General features: G+C 42.6%; 1 protein-coding gene across 4 annotated transcripts in view; it reads left to right on the top strand.

Moving 5' to 3' along the window:
- Positions 1 to 17,336, top strand: part of LOC134459878 (FERM, ARHGEF and pleckstrin domain-containing protein 1-like) — a 120,462-nt gene that overhangs the window by 69,148 nt on the left and 33,978 nt on the right. For 3 of the 4 annotated variants that reach the window (XM_063212367.1, XM_063212364.1, XM_063212366.1), the window contains exons 5-13: positions 1,395 to 1,473; positions 6,292 to 6,389; positions 7,558 to 7,672; positions 9,139 to 9,286; positions 10,818 to 10,913; positions 11,694 to 11,860; positions 12,281 to 12,349; positions 12,957 to 13,035; positions 15,221 to 15,476. In XM_063212367.1, coding sequence (XP_063068437.1) covers positions 1,395 to 1,473; positions 6,292 to 6,389; positions 7,558 to 7,672; positions 9,139 to 9,286; positions 10,818 to 10,913; positions 11,694 to 11,860; positions 12,281 to 12,349; positions 12,957 to 13,035; positions 15,221 to 15,476 — 1,107 coding nt within the window. The remainder of the gene's footprint in view (positions 1 to 1,394; positions 1,474 to 6,291; positions 6,390 to 7,557; positions 7,673 to 9,138; positions 9,287 to 10,817; positions 10,914 to 11,693; positions 11,861 to 12,280; positions 12,350 to 12,956; positions 13,036 to 15,220; positions 15,477 to 17,336) is intronic. The other variant, XM_063212368.1, reaches the window with a different exon arrangement.

The raw sequence follows: 17,336 nt of genomic DNA, 5'->3' as shown, positions 1-17,336 counted from the left end.
TGTATACAACTGATACAATTACTATCATTTAATTACCTTTCATGTTGTCACAATACACACTATAAGTTCATGTAACTATAAAAATAGCAATAAAAGATCCATTTTAAAGAAAGGTTGTTTTGCAACATGAAAAAATAAAGAGCAAATAAAGAGAATAACTTAAAACGTATGTAATTGTGCTATATCGTGATATATATCGTTATCGTGATATAAAGTAATCCATATCGTGATATAGGTTTTTTTTCCATATCGCCCAGCCCTACTTCCAATGCCCTCTTAGTAGTCTAGTAGAACCTTGAGAAAGGTGTAAAGTAAGGTCTGGATGCAATTTTTTCGCATATATTGATAGTTCAGGGGCTGCAAATGCAGAATCTGACGGGTGCCGCTCAGGCACCCTTGAGCATTTTTTTTAAATGACATCATCAGCCACGCCCACACCTTCACTATGGGAAATAAGCCAAAAAATACATAAATCATTAAAATATGTCATGTTTGGTATCAAATTAAACCTCTTGATGAGCATAAATCAGATGTGGTAACATCTTAAAGGATTCCCTATAGTCCTCTTTTGTCACCAATGAAAAAAAGGCCATTTTGGTGTACTCGGGTCACTGCTGTAGGTCTCCATAGAGAACAGTCTCTAACATATTAGAACAAGGAACAAGGACCAAAGAACTCAATCATCTGAACAAAAGTTAAAAATAACAAGGAAGACAACTCTGATTAGAGACAACAATATGTACACATGGCCCTAACATTTTAACATGTAACAATTATACAATATGTGACATATAATTCATTGTTCATCAGTGTCCTCATCAGAATGTTCATCTTCATCTGTTTCCATTGAGGGTGTGCTTTCATATTTTGATTTATTATTTGCACACTCCTCACTACCTTTGCAATTGCAGTATGTAGTGCAGGGATAACCAACTACAAGAATTCCTGGAACATTTAGGCTCTGACTTGCACCTACACGCAATAAGCTGTAGGACTGATTTTGGGGCGATTTCTGAATTGCCATACACAGGCACGGGGATGTTATTCAAGATTTGCCATCCAAACAGGGATATATTGAACAGGTTTAAAAAAATAGATGAATGCCCCCCAATAGCGACTAAGGACCGCCCCTCTCACTTGTATCATTTACAACGCCCCCCGAGGGCTCCCCAACCCCCTCAGGCTCCCTAACGCCCCCTCGAAAGGCTGAAGAGCCCCCTTGGAAAAACACTGCTCTAGCTGGGCCCATTCGACTCAATGATGCATGCTAGCTTGGAGGTACATGTTCTGTCACCACCGACTCGGAGAAAGACTGGAAGAACTGGTCGAATGTTGCTTTAATGGTTTAGTGCTGCAAGCAGTGTACTTATCCTTCCATTTTGTCTTTCTTACAGGACCCAAAAACACTATACTCAAATTTGTAGTGAAGTTTTTCCCCCCGGATCACACAATGCTCTCCGAGGAACTTACCAGGTGAGTCCAATCCCAGAGTCCAAGTTTAGCCCAAACAGCAGTTCGAAAACTGAATGACTTTGAATGTGGCCACCACACTGCAATTTACTTAAACAACAAAATCTTGGCTCCTAGCAGTGACGATTGTGCTCGGTATGCCTGACACATGGTGTGCAGGCTGAAGGGTAATTTTCTCAAAGCTCGGATGGATTTTCTGCCTTGTCAGTCTTGCGCTGAAACCTGCACCACTTGTTCGACTAAAATTGGAGAGCGAAAACATGCTGGACAGCAGCAGCAGCAGCAGAGAGAGGGAGAGAGACTGAGAGGGAGAGAGACTGAGAGGGAGAGAGACTGAGAGGGAGAGAGCGAGAGAGAGAGAGTGAGAGAGTGAGAGAACGAGAGAGTGACAGACAGAGAGACAGAGACCTAGATGGAGTAAGACTCATTTGTGTGTCACATATAACCCTGTCTTACAGTGAAATGACAGTTAATCCATGCATATGTACCATGGAGAAATGAAAAGATCAAGAGAAACGGAAATGAAGAAGGGGAGAGATCGAGAGAGACAGAGAGAGCGAGAGACACATGCAGAGAGAGACAGACACACTTTTACTGCAAGGATGAGCAATGAAGTTTTTTCCTAAACGTGGAAACCTCCCAAAGGAAGAAAGAGGACATGTCACCTCCTTCCTTCGTTTGTCTCCCAAGAGCGTCCTGCTGATATGAAGATAAAGGTTATACAATCTTAAAGGACAAGTGTCTTTACTGGAGGTGGTGTGTTGTGTGTGTTGTGTGTGTGTGTTGTGTGTGTTGTGTGTGTGTGTTTGTGTGTGTGTGTGTGTGTGTGTGTGTGTGTGTGTGTGGCGTGCGTGCGTGCGTGCGTGTGTGCATGCGTGCGTGCGTGCGTGCGTGCGTGCGTGCGTGCGTGCGTGCGTGCGTGCGTGCGTGCGTGCGTGCGTGCGTGCGTGCGTGCGTGCAAGCGTGCGTGCGTGCGTGCGTGCGTGCGTGCGCGTGCGCGTGTGTGTGTGTTCTTGCGTGTGTGTGTGTGTTCTGAGCATGCCTGCACGCGTGTGTGTTTTTTCTTTCTTTCTTTCTTTCTTTCTTTCTTTCTTTTTTTCTTTTTTTCTTTCTTTCTTTCTTTCTGTCTCGCTCTCGCTGTCTTTTGTCTTGCTCGATCTCCTGCTCTCTCTCTCACTCACATACAGTCTCTCTTTCCATTTCACTCATGCTTCCACTTTTCCCATATCTGGAAATGTCAGTCAAATGAACTACTGCACATCAATCACCATCTGTCCATCCCATTCCAAACATCTAATCTGTCACTAGGGTAATTGGCTGTGGAAATGGTCATAAAAAATGAGAACCCCATGTGAGTTTCAGGCAAGGCACAGATCTACTTCTTGTGTAGTTTTGTCTTACCTAGCTATGCTGAGTAGTGCTGTTGGAAATGGCCACATAACAGGGGTGAATTTCTCAAAACCAAAGTTGCTAACTACAGTAGCTACTTTGCCGTTTTCAATGCATTTTCCCATTGGCAACTACCAAAGTTGCTAACAGGCTAACAACTTCTCTTTTGAGAAGCTCACCCCAGATGTGTTATTACCCCCGCCAAGGAGGTTATGTTTTCATGTTGGTTTGTCAGTCTGTCTGTCTTTGTTTGTTTGTCATGTTTGTTTGTCAACAGGATAACTCAAAAAGTTATGAACAGATTTAGATGAAATTTTGCGGTCATAACAAAGAGAACAAGTGCTTTAATTTGGTTTTTTTTTTTAGGATTTTTAAAAAGACAGAAAGAGTGTGCGACGACCATTCTTTTTCAAGTTGAGTCTATTTTTTGCCGTACGCACCTCAAACGGTGTGCGTTTACTAAAACCCAAAAAAAGACATTCTTCACCATTGCTAGCCTGATAAACCAGACTAAATGTGAGATTGGATGTTTAATTTAGTCTGTCCCCGATGAATGATACATCCGAAGATTGTTGATGAGAACAACCTGTTGTCTTTCAAACTGTACCTGTGCCTATAGGCCACCGCTCTGACCAATCAGCACCATCTTTCATGTTGTTGTGCTTTCCCAGCCTCGCAGGCTTCGTCGCCACTCTCTCAAAACCCCAACCACTTTCATTCAAAACAAATTTCTCCGTTGTGATTGGTTTGCCAGATTCAGGGCAATTTGGCAGTTCAGGGCTATGGATCAAGGCTAGACCACTCGCAGGTACAAAACAATTGTTGACCGCCAGCGGGTGGCGCTAGTTTACTTGGCTACACCATTGCGGGATAGGGCGAGTTTTGACATTCCTTTTTCTAACTTAACAAAAACAAGGCAGAAAGGCTTGAAAAACATTAGGGTGTAATGTCATCAAATGTTCTATCAAACAGCTTCCTTGGTAGAGGTCTACACTCCACACTGAAATAGATCTAAATAGAAGTGCAGTATACGACACATTGCATGCCTTGAGGTAAATCCTCCATGCATTCCCAAATGGACCGCTTTTGTGTGAAGTCCTGCAGCTGTAGTCTTGAATAGCACCCTCCCCAGAATCATCAGCCTCCCCAGATGTCTCTCCCGCTCTGACTCAGCGTTGACTGTGCGTCTGTGGTTGATTGGGAGAGCCTGTCTATGTGCTTACGCCGGCTGGCTTTTGTTGCTCCGCAGTGTTCCGTCTCATAGCAGAAGGCCGTTCTGGAACATTTAAAGGGTACAGATGAGAAGGGAGATAAACTAACGGATCTCAAAGGGCTTGGACACATTCCACCATTTCTCTCCCTTCCCTACCGCAGGGCAGGTGGCACATGATCTGACTGTTAGACCACCTAAACATACCTGCAAGCATTTTTTTAAGCATTATTGGGGCTTTTAAAGCCTTTATTATGAGACAGGACAGCGAAGGACAGATAGGAAGCGAGTTGGAAGAGAGAGATGCGGAAGGGCCGGCAAAGGACCCGGGTAACCCGGATTGGCCGCGTAGCAGACGAGTGGCTACCGTTTAACATTAAAACACTCCCTCAGGGAGAAGGGTCACATTTTTAAACAATATTGGTGTTACAATGTTTAGTGGGACCTTTATGAAGACTTTGAGAGCTGATAGCGGTATTCTGCTCCATATGAAGTCACTTTTGTTGTATTCAGTTTTGTTTGTGTGTGAGAATAAGTATCCCATTTTATGGCTTGTTAACAGTGACGTGTATTAGGCTATTTGGAGCAGCAGTCTGTAATCCAGATTTATTTTCACAGAGTGGATTTATTAAGTCTTTATTTTGGGAGGTTGAGCTCTGTGTAAAGAAACACAATTCATTTAAGCACATCTAAACAAACAGCTGCCTCGTCTGTGTTGAACGTTATTCTTTCTCAGCGGTTTAACCAGTTTAAGACAACACTGCAGTCATAAAAGCCATTGGTGCGCATGTTCACAGGAAAATAAAAATAAAGTCTCTGACACCAAGCTCCTGTTTCTCTTACTTTAATGTGACATTTCGGCCATTAATCAGACATGTGACTTTGCTAGTCCTTTGCACCCAATCTTTTAGAGACAGATGTGCGGGTGTCTTTTTCTTTGTGTCGTATGTTCACAGACTAATGGTCTCTCTCCCATCAGTGCATTGATTGACTTGATCCCTATACATGTGTCTGCATACATTTCATGCTACTGCCATGACTGCTGCAGCCTGCAGCATCTGCCAGAACAAGCATTTACATATAGTATTTCTGAACCGGATAATTTTTAAAGCAATGATCATTTTTAAAGCCCTGATGAAGGCCATTGTTGGCCGAAACATGTTAGCTAGTTCTTCATAGTAGAGCTGGTTAAAATAGGCAAGTTTATGAAAAGCTTTTTAACTAAGAGTGCCTTGGATATTTATGGTTTTAATTTACAGGAAAACTTACATTCAGTGAATTGAGTTACTAACCAATTTATGGAATGATGTTGGCTGCTAACCTGTGGATTTACCATTTATTATGCAAGGTTACTACTCTCTGCGATATTTTCACTACCAGATAATTAGTCAACGTGATGTTCCCTTTGGATGGGAAATGAGACCTGCTGCTATTGGTCTTACATTTTATTAGTAATTTGACTCCCCATCATAGACTGATCTGAACATGGCCCTGAGTCTCTCTGCTGTGTCTTTTTAGTGCAGCGGTTCCCAAACTCTTTCTGCCGCGAGCCCATTTTGGACCAGATGATGTTTTCGGCACGACGCCGCACCCCAAATTCTATATACGATTTTTTTTTCGCTGTTGCAAAAAATTGGTTTTAATTTACAGGAAAACTTAAATTGAGTGAATTGTGAAAAGAGTTGCTTGAAAAGAGAAAAAACTTTTCTTCACCAAGGCACTCCAAAAAGTATAGTTAAAAATGTCTTTATTATTATGACATGTCCATTAAGGACTTTTAAAATTGCCCACGCGTAGCGGCAGTTGAGCCTTCTTCAGGGCAAGAGTGAATTGTGAATTGAGTTACTAACCAATTTATGGAATGATGTTGGCTGCTAACCTGTGGATTTACCATTTATTATGCAAGGTTACTACTCTCTGCGACCCCCGCAGTTTGGGAACCACTGTTTCCAGTGAATTGTGTTATTTCCATTTTGCACAGATATCAGTTCAGGCTAAGGGCTAACCTGCGTGATGGAGCAGAATCATGAATCATAATCGGAGCCACATTAAAATGGCATATCCCTTGAGATTGGATTGCATTGGAAATGTTGTCAGACATCCATCAGTGAGGGAGGGAGGCCGGGCAAGGAAGAGGAACGAGTGATGTCTTTCTCTTTCATTCAAGGATGCGCTCTACTGAATAACAAATGTCCCTTTCTTGTCTTCCTCTTCCTGCACAGGTACTTGTTTGCACTGCAAATAAAGCATGACCTGGCCTGTGGGCGGCTGACTTGCAACGACACCAGCGCTGCTCTCCTCGTCTCCCATATTGTTCAGTGTAAGTATCAGACGTAAAACCACCTTCTTACCTGTACTGTGGATTTGTTGTTTTGCGTGACTGCACTTTTTTGAATGAAAATAAAAGAAGTTCCAAAAAAAAAAAAAAAACACCGTCTTCACACGCCTGTAATTTAGGAGACATCTGTTTTAGGGCATTTCTCTAAAGCTGGGCTCAAACTACACGACTTAAAAATCGTATCAGATTTGGGTTGCGTTGGGTTGCGCCACACACATGAAGAGAACTACAACTGTCAATCTTATCCCTGATCGTGACCACCCAAGACAATGCCAAACATTCTATTTCAAGTTGTAGATATCAATGTGTTTGATATCTATGATTTGCTGTGGGCGACCTTGAACTGCCAAAATTCTATCATTGAACGTCGCACACGACGAAGAAAACCCACCTTAGGATCTATAATATCTGAATTGGTGGCAACCTTACAACTAACCACTTGTGCAGCTTAAGTCTGTAAGGGTCGCATGCAAACCAAATACCTGTGAGTAAACACTGTTTCTTATGCAGAGCCCCTTTCAGGTTCATGCGGGGCCAATTTCAAATCATGTCAAACAAGCCAAGGAATAAATTGCAAAAGCCATGTTGCTATGGAAACAGGCATAACCTCAAATGTATGAAATGCTTCCTGAGTGCAGCTGTGGAATGGATCCCAAGCTGATGATTTGTTTCCAGTATGCACATTGTCAGGGGAGAAACTTGCTGTAGCGATAATTTCATATTTTTAAGGGACATTGTCCCTTTTCTTTCTTTTCTGCATCTAGGCCATTTGGGAAAATGGACATAATTTCATAGTCTTATCCAATTAGTTGATAGTTAGGTCGGTTGGTAGTTGGGTAGGTAGTTAGTTGATTATTTCAAGATACATGTGTATTCCCCTGTTAACATTGTTGGGTTAGATTATGTTCCTGGCCTTGCAACAAGTGTGATGTTTTTTTCTGAGGTGTCTGAGGTGAAGTCTTTACCTGTATTTTTCTGCAGTAGGTGTCACAGGCTTAATGCGTATAACACATCTGCACCACTCGTATCAACCAAACAGCCCATTTCTCCTCATAATTACCTCAGGAAAGCCAAATGTTTTCATAAGCCAGGGAACATGATGTCACGCAAGTCTTCCCTCATACCTCTCCTCCTGACATCTTGTTTTCAGCGGAGATTGGTGACTTTGATGATGTTCAGAGTCGACAGCATCTCCTCAACAACAAGTACATTCCTGACCAGGATGCCCTGACGGACAAGATTATCGACTACCACCGCAAGCATGGGTGAGTGCAACAGTACCTCCCTTCTGTTGTAAATGTCAACCAGCACCCCATTTGGCATGCCAGTGTTTCCTTGCAGATGTTTTGTATCGGAAGTATTGTATGCTTGGAATGAACATTCACACCCACGCACATTACATTCAATAACCCTGAGGTAGACCACAAATTCAGTTGGAGATGACAAATCGACAACACTGAGTGACTTTCACTCCCACGCTGTCTGTTAACCCATGAGTGCCCTCGTTTGGGTGTGGACTTTTACTTAATCTTCATGTGACAGACAGCGTGAGCGATTGAGGTGTCATTTTTTTCATATCACCGTACCAGAGATTCTTTAAGTATATAGAGATATGCCAAAGTAATAGGTTGCTATGGGCACCTAACATGACCAGGTTCTGGTCTGCCTAAAGGGGTGTGTCATAATACTCCTAGCATTGACTAGAACAGTCCTTTGGTCTGCCTAAAGGGGGATTTCCCCCCCTCCCCCTTGCAATAATAGAGCTCTTCAGCGTTGACGTCAACTTGTATGCGGCGTTTGGACTACCGGTTCCATGGCGATTTTTTACATTGCAAAACGCCATAGAGATTCAGGTTTGGCAAAAATATAAGTTGCACGGCAACAACGAACATTAGCGTGTCCCCGCATCCCTTTCTCATTAGTGGAACGGATCGTATCATCATGTTGGTGTATTCACATGTTAAATCATGACGATTTTAATTCAATATTGCTAACCCCTTTCTGATCATTAAAACTTCCGAACTACATACTTTCCTTTGGTTGCCATGGGTACAAGCCTCCGCACGTACATGACGGCGCCGCTTCTGTAGTCGCCAAAAGTTTCCGGGTTTAGCATATGGACGCAACATCGTATTTATGTCGAAGTTTGACACAAAATGATCAACCATGTCATACCTACAGCCTATTTTTAACACCCTCGACAGTTTGCGGGGGTTCGCTAAGCGCGTGCTTGCACTCGGAGCTTATTTGAAATTTACCCCTATTCATTCCCAATGGAGGCCGGAAGCCGATAGGAACCAGGACGTCCTTAAATGCTAACATGAAAGACTACAATCTACTACATGCTTCCGCTTCCGCTGAAGAACTCTATTGAACCCAGAAACAATGGGCCAATGGAACCTCTCTCTCTCTACTCTCTCTGGTACCGTACTGTACCTCCCCATTCTCCAGAGATGCTCGCAACATTAATCAGATGAGTCAGATACCCAGTATTGGGAAGAGCCTAGAACAACTTGTCACTTAATCATGATTTTGTTCGTTCTCTCTCTCTCTCTCTCTCTCTCTCTCTCTCTCTCTCTCTCTCTCTCTCTCTGTCTCTGTCTCTCTCTCTGTCTCTCTCTCTGTCTCTCTCTGTCTCTCTCTCTCTCTCTCTCTCTCTCTCTCTCTCTCTCTCTCTCTCTCTCTCTCTCTCCCTCCCTCCCTCTATATGTCTCTCTCTCCGCTTCTCCAGCGGTCACACCCCGGCCGAGTCAGATTTCCAGCTGCTGGAGATCGCTCGGAGGCTGGAGATGTACGGCGTGAGGCTCCACCCGGCCAAAGACCGAGAGGGGACCAAACTCAGCCTGGCTGTGGCACACACTGGCATCCTGGTCTTCCAGGTATAGGATGTTTTAGATAGAGCACAGGGGACCCTTACTTATAATAACTAGTGATGGGGGTTAATCAATTCAAATATTTATTTGCAATTAATTGCATAAATACCACAGTTAACTCGTGATTGGGTCACACCGAGCATTAATCTCGCGATAATTCTTTTTGCAGTAACATGATAAGGCATTCATTTTGACAGCACTAGTTATAACCTCAATAGAGCAATACATTTTGGTAAATTTTCCGACATCAGATCACCTGAACCTACTGACTTTGGAAAATGAGTGCAAGAATAAGGTGCACTGTGTAGGATGGTAGCCAGAGTAGCTAATGCAACTACTGTATGCAGTTCATTGAAACTGTAATGTTATTGCCAAATTTGATCTTTTCATCAATGTTTACTAAGTAATAAACGTATATTCACTAGTATGACCAAAGTACAGTAAGTTCTGCAGATAAAAAGTCTATTTCTGGAAATTCAAAATGGCAGACAATGGAGAAGATCCCCCTTTTCATGTATGAAAAGTGCAATTTCCCCAGTCATAATTATTACCCATTTCATGGTGGTGGTAAATATTCGTGAAAAAGGTAACATTTGTGAATGGACAGCATACATTCTGGAAAGAAACTTATAAGAAAATATTATACAATGCACCTTTAAATGGACAGTCCGCCATGTTTCCTCCTTTGAGGACTTCAGTCTGGCTTACAGTACATGTTTTTTAGGAGCCTGAGATGTAGTAATGTGCATTTAATAGAGAGATTTTTGTCATAGTCACTCGAGACATGTTCATGCTCAAGACAAGTTATATTATCGACCCATTTTTTTCCCCTGTTAAACTTTTGACGTTTCCCCGTCTTTACTGGACTAGCCTTTGTACTTCTCTGTTTTAGCATGGGTTCATTTCTGGGAATTGTGAGAGGCTGTTCTAATTTTAGGATCTGGAGCTAGAGCCGAGGCTGGAGACATGGGTGATTTATCTGCCTCTGTTGAGTTTGGAATATTGGAGTTGGCCATAAATCCGACTCACCTGTTTAAAATTATGGTAGAGCAGTGTGTTTCTCAAACTGTTTCAGACCGAGGACCACTTTGTCCCCCCCAAAATGTTCAGGGACCACCTGTCAACTGAATTGACCGAGTTGACGGGTGCTAATTTGACTCTGCTAATTTCGATGCAGATCACATACTTTTTATTCACATTTACTATACCAGCCTGCCTTATTGTGGTGAAAATATGACTTCTATGTTTAGCTTTGTAATAATGTTACAAAATATAGCCTTCTGCTAACTTGTCTTGGAAAAATAGAAATTCCCTCGTGGACCACCTGAGCTCTGCCACGGACCACCAGTGGTCCCCGGACCACACTTTGAGAATCACTGTAGTAGAGGCAAAGCCAGAGCTGTAGCGGGAACCAGATGGGATGGAGGCCTTTTTATTCCGTCAGTGTAGAACAATGATCAACAAATAATCTGTCTTGACGCCTTTTATGATCCTAATCACTGAAGTTGACACCTCTTTTTTTCATTTTTTTGCAAAGGGACACACAAAAATCAATGCTTTTAACTGGTCAAAAGTGAGGAAGCTGAGCTTCAAGAGGAAGAGATTTCTCATCAAACTGCGACCAGACTTAAACGTAAGTCTGGACCGAGACACTTCAACTATGTGGAAAATATTGTAAAAGCATAAAGAAGTATGCATACATGTATAGATAATTAATTTGAATATCTCTATGCATTGTGAAAATGCTAAATCGATAATCTGATATTATGAGTAAATGGCCTTGTTTGCATCAGACCTTTAATTCAGAATAAACTCAATTTAATTTCGAATTCAACTTAATTCTGCTTTGAAAACATAGTGTACACACTTCACAATTCTGAATTAAAAGAAGCTGCAATGTAAACGCTGCAATTTCTTAATTCCGAAATAAAAATTTCATGTAAACATGGCCAATTTTTTAGTTGCCTTGCTGCAGGGTAGAACATTGTCAGAACACACATGCTTGTATAGATAATTCATTGGAATATCTCTATGCATACTGAAATTCAAAATCGATTCAAAAATCGATCATCTGATATTATGAGTAATATCTCTATAATATTTCTATAATATTAATATATAATATATAATATAATATATATGAAGACTTCAGATGCAAAACCCCCTAACTCCATTTCTGAAGACCTGCACTTCTGTATTTGTAGAGAACCCTGTTGTTGGTTTGGTTTACATTCATGTACTTGATAATACATATAAATAGTTATGCTACATAAATAAAATAAAACATGTGCAATTTTGATATTTTTGTATTAAATAAAAAATTAAGATTATTTTTTGAAAAGGCACTTAGGGGGTTTTGCATCTGAACTCTTCATACATAATATAATAATATTTCTACTATTCCTCCCTGCAGCAGAGCAGCTGTCAGGATACACTAGAGTTTATGATGGGCAGTCGCGATTGCTGTAAGATCTTCTGGAAGATCTGTGTCGAGTACCATGCCTTCTTCCGGCTGTTTGAGGAGCCCAAACCCAAGCCTAAAGCTGTGCTCTTCACCCGCGGCTCCTCCTTCAGGTTCAGGTAGGACTTCTTCATGAACCATGCAATACCTTTCTGCCCTTCTAGTGAATACAGGTTGAGAATTTAGAAGCTGTTGAATTTTGAAAACGCATTAGTTTTGGCCTCTCATTTACACGCTTTGGTTAGTTTTGGAAGCTCTAGGAAGCTCATTTTAAAATGTCCCGTATAAAATGCACCTGTCACAATGGAGTTTTTATTTTTATCCACATGTTGTGTTTATACGTAAACAGATAAAAAATTATCAGCATTTTAAAATATCTGCATATGTGTAATAAGAGCCTTAGTTGCAGCAAGATATAATTATAGAATGAATTGAACCATGAATATATTGAGGAATTTAATATACATGTAGTACAAATGGTTATAACATGATGACCACAAGGTTAATGTTTGTTTTTAATGTTTAATATTTTTCCTCAGTGGACGAACACAGAAGCAAGTGATGGATTATGTAAAAGACTCTGAATTCAAAAAGGTTCACTTTGAAAGGTGAGATATTCTGAGATATTCACAAAGCACTCATCAAATATCTTTTTTGTTGTTGTTAGTTTGACAATGACACTATTAAACAGATCAAAAAGACTTCTCCAACAATCTATTCTTTGAGATACTCTGTTGAGACATTGCACAGCTGTGCTTGGTCTCTCTCTTTCTGGTGAATGCGGAAATGGATGCAAAAAGGAAAGTGGTGACAGAACCTAGTTCGCCATTTAGTAACCTCATTAGCTTGGATCATCACCCCACTACGGTGCAAAACTAGGCTAGTAAACTAGCCCCACCTGCCAGTGGCCAAAATTACTTTTGCCTGCAAGTGGGTCTAGCCTCGAATAATGCCCCAGGCCTTAGAACTGGCTGGCCAATCACAACGCAGAGATTTGTTTTGATTTGTTGCGTTGGCCAATAGGCACAGACACAGTTTGGAAAACATTCCCATCAACAATCTTCCGATGTCTCATTCATCGGGGCCAGACTAAATTACACACATTTAATCTCACATTTAGTCTGGTTTTTCAGGTTAGTGGAAAACCGCAACGTGAATGGATTACATGATGACAGCAGTGTGATGCCTTGTTTCTCCTTTCCTTTTACTTTCTAGAAAACACAGCCGGATCCAGTCCAACCTTAGCCTGGCCTCGCCCATGACATCCCATTTCAGCTCTGAGATGCCAAAAGACGTCAGTGGTCATTTCATCTACTACTACACGATAATCATCAACACCAATCAACATACCTGTAGTGCTAACCAGAAACAGTTCATCTCATTCACTTCCTGTGAACATTTTTGTAGAAATTAGTTATAGCTGTTAAAAACCCTGAAAAAATGACAAATCAAATGCAGTGTGAACATTATCCACATTTTGATATAGAGAGAGTACTTTTTTAAAGAGAGTACTTTTTAAATTAAATGTAATAATTATACAGTCCCAGGAAAAAGTTTGTACACCCTTTGAAATTTCTTACCTTTCTGTCAAAATTGGTCATAAAACATGGTCTGATCTTCCCGGAAATCACAAGAAGGAACAACCAGAGTCTGCTTTAACTAATTCAACCCAAACATTTACAAGTTTTCATATTTTCATTGGCCATAAGATGTAAACATTCACAGGACAGCAAGGCATAAATAAGTACACCCTTGCATTCAATAGGTTTTAACCCTAAGTTAGTCGCAATAACCTCAACCAGATGTTTCCTGTAGTTGCAGATCAGATTAGCAAAACAATCTGGATGTATCTGGTCTCTCTCTTGTTTAGAAAACTGCCTCTCGTCAGCAAGGTTTGTGGGATGTCTGGAGTGCATAGCTTTCTTGACTTCATGCCATATAATCTCAATTGTTTTTTTGTCAGGGCTTTGACTGGGCTATTCCAGAATGTGTATTTCATTATTATGAAGCCATTCTAAAGTCGATTTGCTTCTAAAGTATGGGTTGTTGTCACATTTCAGCACCCATACTCTTGTGTGCTTCAACTCTGTGACAGACTACCTCACTTTTTTTCTATAAAATATCTCGATAAACTTCTGAATTAATTGTTCCACTGATAATAGCAAACTGAAAAGGGCCTGAGGCAGCAAGGTAGCCGCATATAATGATGCTCCCGCCACCATACTCAAAGGTGGAGATGATGTTTTGGTGAAGGTGTGGTTCTCCAGTTCTCCTCCAAACATGACATTGTGTGTTCCCCTGAACAATTCAACGTTGGTTTCAACGTTGGTCTACAGAATATTTTGCAGTAATTCTATGAAGCATATAAATGCTTTTTCGCAAACCTCAAAAGGTGCAGCAATATTTTTTTGGACAGAAACCCCATTAATTTTAGATTGGCTGAATGAATCCCTTTTTAGCTATTCTTGGTTACATCTCCTCTTCTGAGTATGGTGGCGGGAGCATCATTATATGCGGCTACCTTGCTGCCTCAGGCCCTTGACAGTTTGCTATTATCAGTGGAACAATGAACTCAAGTTTATTGTGATATTTTACAGAAAAAACGTGAGGAAGTCTGTCACACAGTTGAAGCACACATGAGTATGAGTCCTGAAATGTGACAACAACCCATGTTTTAGAAGCAAATCGACTTTAGAATGGCTTCATAGTAATGAAATACACATTCTGAAATAGCCCAGTCAAAGCCCTGACAAAAAAACAATTGAGATTATATGGCATGAAGTCAAGAAAGCTATGCACTCCAGACATCCCACAAAGCTTGCTGACGAGAGGCAGTTCTCTAAAGAATAGGGAGACAAGATACAAACTGAATGTTTTGTTAATCTGATCTGCAACTACAGGACACGTCTGGTTGATGATATTGCAACTAACTGAGGGTTAAAACCTAGTTAATGCAAGGGTGTACTTACTTATGCCCTGCTCTCATGTGAATGTTATGGCCTTATGACCAATAAAAATATGATAACATGTAAATGTTTGGATGGAATAAATTAAAGCAGACGCTGATTGTTCCTTCTTGAGATTTCCGAGAAGATCAGACCATGTTTTATGATCAATTTTGACAGAAATGTAAGAAATTTCAAAGGGTGTACAAACTTTTTCCTGGGACTGTATGTATCCCGTTGTGCATCCTGCCATTGACTGATAATGGTAGCTGCCACTGTAAAGAGTGATCTCTGCACATGTCCTTATGTCTCTTTATAGCTATGAATATTGTGCAACAGTGTAAAATTATTATAGCCTATGTGATGGCACTATTTAAATATTGTCTCTCTACATATGTTATAAGAGTAACCAGTTAGTCATTTCACTACATATTATAGCAATATTTGTGACCAATAAACAACTCTACTCTGCTCTCATCCCCCGCTTCTCTTCCCTCTCTATACTCTTCTGTTTTTGTGTGTTGTCATTCACAGAGGCCCAGAGCAAGCAGCCTTAACGCCGACCGGACAGACTCCCCCCTCAGGCACGGCCGTGGGCTCGAGTCGGCTCACGTGACGGTGGAGAACGCGTCCCTGCCGCCCCACCACCAGCTCAGCCCCGCCTCCGCCTCCGTCTCCGTCGCCGTCTCCCAACCCAACGGCCATCACGAAGGTCTGCAGGACGATGCGTCCTCACGAGCGCCTCCTCCACAGCAGCTGCTGAAGCAGTCCACAGATCAGACGAGCACAGGTCAAGCCCCGCGATCACGCTCAGGCCAGGGCAGCAGCAGCTCTTCCATCCCTTACATTGACAGCAGTGACGTAGATAGCGAGTATGACGTGGTGAAAGGCCTAATCACTAGGTGTCGTTCTCGCACTTATGACGGCGGCGAGGACGGCGACTTTCATGTCGGTGGCAGACGGGGTAGCAGAGGGGAGAGAAAAGCGAACGGGAATGGGAACGGGGTGGGGGTAGTGCTCCCGCCGCTGGAGAAAGGAATCCGAGAGTTTGGCCGAAACAACAAATTCAATAGTTCTACTCCTGTGAATAACCACAACATGTTCAGTCCTACCCATGGCAACGATCCGTTATCATCCAACGGGTCGTTTTTCGGGAACGGCTCTGACCAAAACGCTCTCCACAGTGCGCTGGTGGATGAGATGTTCTATGGTGGCGCTAACAACAGGAATGGAATGATGACCACAGGCTCGTTTAAGGCTAGGAGCGCAGCCTCGAGCCCAGTCGTGAGCAGCTTTCACCGCACCGGCTCTCTGGGCCAGGCTAAGCAGAACAGCCACAGTCCCAGCGGCCGGGCTCCCCAACGCTGGGACGACAGCAGTTACTTGCTGAATGGCGGCAAGCCAGGGCCCGACGGGCTCCATTACGGCAGCTACTCGCCCATCGCTAACCGCTCGCCACACCTGCAGAAGCTGCAGAACGGCATGAGGAACCGGTCCGAGACCGACCCGTTGATCCTGAGTCAGATCGGCTCTGCCACCCCGGGCTACGAGCCTCATAACGGGCATAACGGGTCCAGGCAGGCGGGGCGCGCCGCCGCCATCGAGCGTCGCATGGCCGCAAACGGCCTCAAAGTGCCCGGACAGGCCCGGTCCAACACCGTGCAGAGAATGTATGGCAACAGGCTCAGTGCTAACGATCACTTGAGCCCAGGCCAGATGATCGACGGGTCCACCAGCAGCGGCACTGAGTCTAGCGACACAGAGTCCGACGCTGGTAGCGGCTCCTTTGGCCAGCCGCTGGTGTACGGGAACCCGGCGGCGATGCATAGCAATAGCAATAGCAATAACACCTCCCCCATGCCCAGGAGCAAGTTCTCATTTGGCAGCCTCCATCTTGAGGACGAGGTGCCTGGCTTGGAGGAGGACGGCTTTGGATTTCAGTTCAGTGAGGACGACAGCACAAGGGTCTTTAGCTGTTAATGGTCGTCGTTGTGTACCATTCAGTCTAGGGTACCCACGCGGTGTTAAAACACAGCTGTGTTTGCACACTTTTTTTTTTTAAGCAAATCTCGGTCTCGTAGTTCCTTCCCTCCCCCTACACCGGGTCAGGGGTGCATTTCTGAAAAGCGTAGTTGCTAACTATGTACTTTGTTGGTTGCAATGAAATTTCCCATTGACAACTACCGAAGTTGCTAACTGCTAACAATTACGCTTTCTAGAAATGCACCCCAGGCCAGCTTGTCTAGGTGAAATCTCTGAGGCCGTCCGTGGTCATTGTTAAGCCTGACATTCATTAACAACCGCATTGTTGCCAATCACAGTGGCTACCAATGAGGAGTTAGAAGTTTATCGGACATTCATTTGGAATGGCTCCACAATAGAAGTACCATGGTTACCGTGACTACTCTCATTCCAGTCATTAGATTTTGGAATACTGTTATTTTTCTGTAGATTACTTCTCTCTGTATTCTATCAGATCAGAGATTTCTACTCTTATCTACCTAGTGCCAAATTTCTTTGAACAAATCATTTTAAACAAATATTTAGAAGATGCATATACTTAGTAGATCTATGAAAGACTTTATTTAAATCTTTATATGGGAAAGCATTCTATATTGCATGGTGAAAGAGCACCTTTACAAATGTCAAG

Source organism: Engraulis encrasicolus, chromosome 12 (genome assembly GCF_034702125.1).
Source record: "Engraulis encrasicolus isolate BLACKSEA-1 chromosome 12, IST_EnEncr_1.0, whole genome shotgun sequence".
Lineage (NCBI taxonomy): Eukaryota > Metazoa > Chordata > Actinopteri > Clupeiformes > Engraulidae > Engraulis > Engraulis encrasicolus.
The sequence above is the reverse complement of the archived record's forward strand: the minus strand, read 5'-3'. Positions and strand labels throughout refer to the sequence as shown.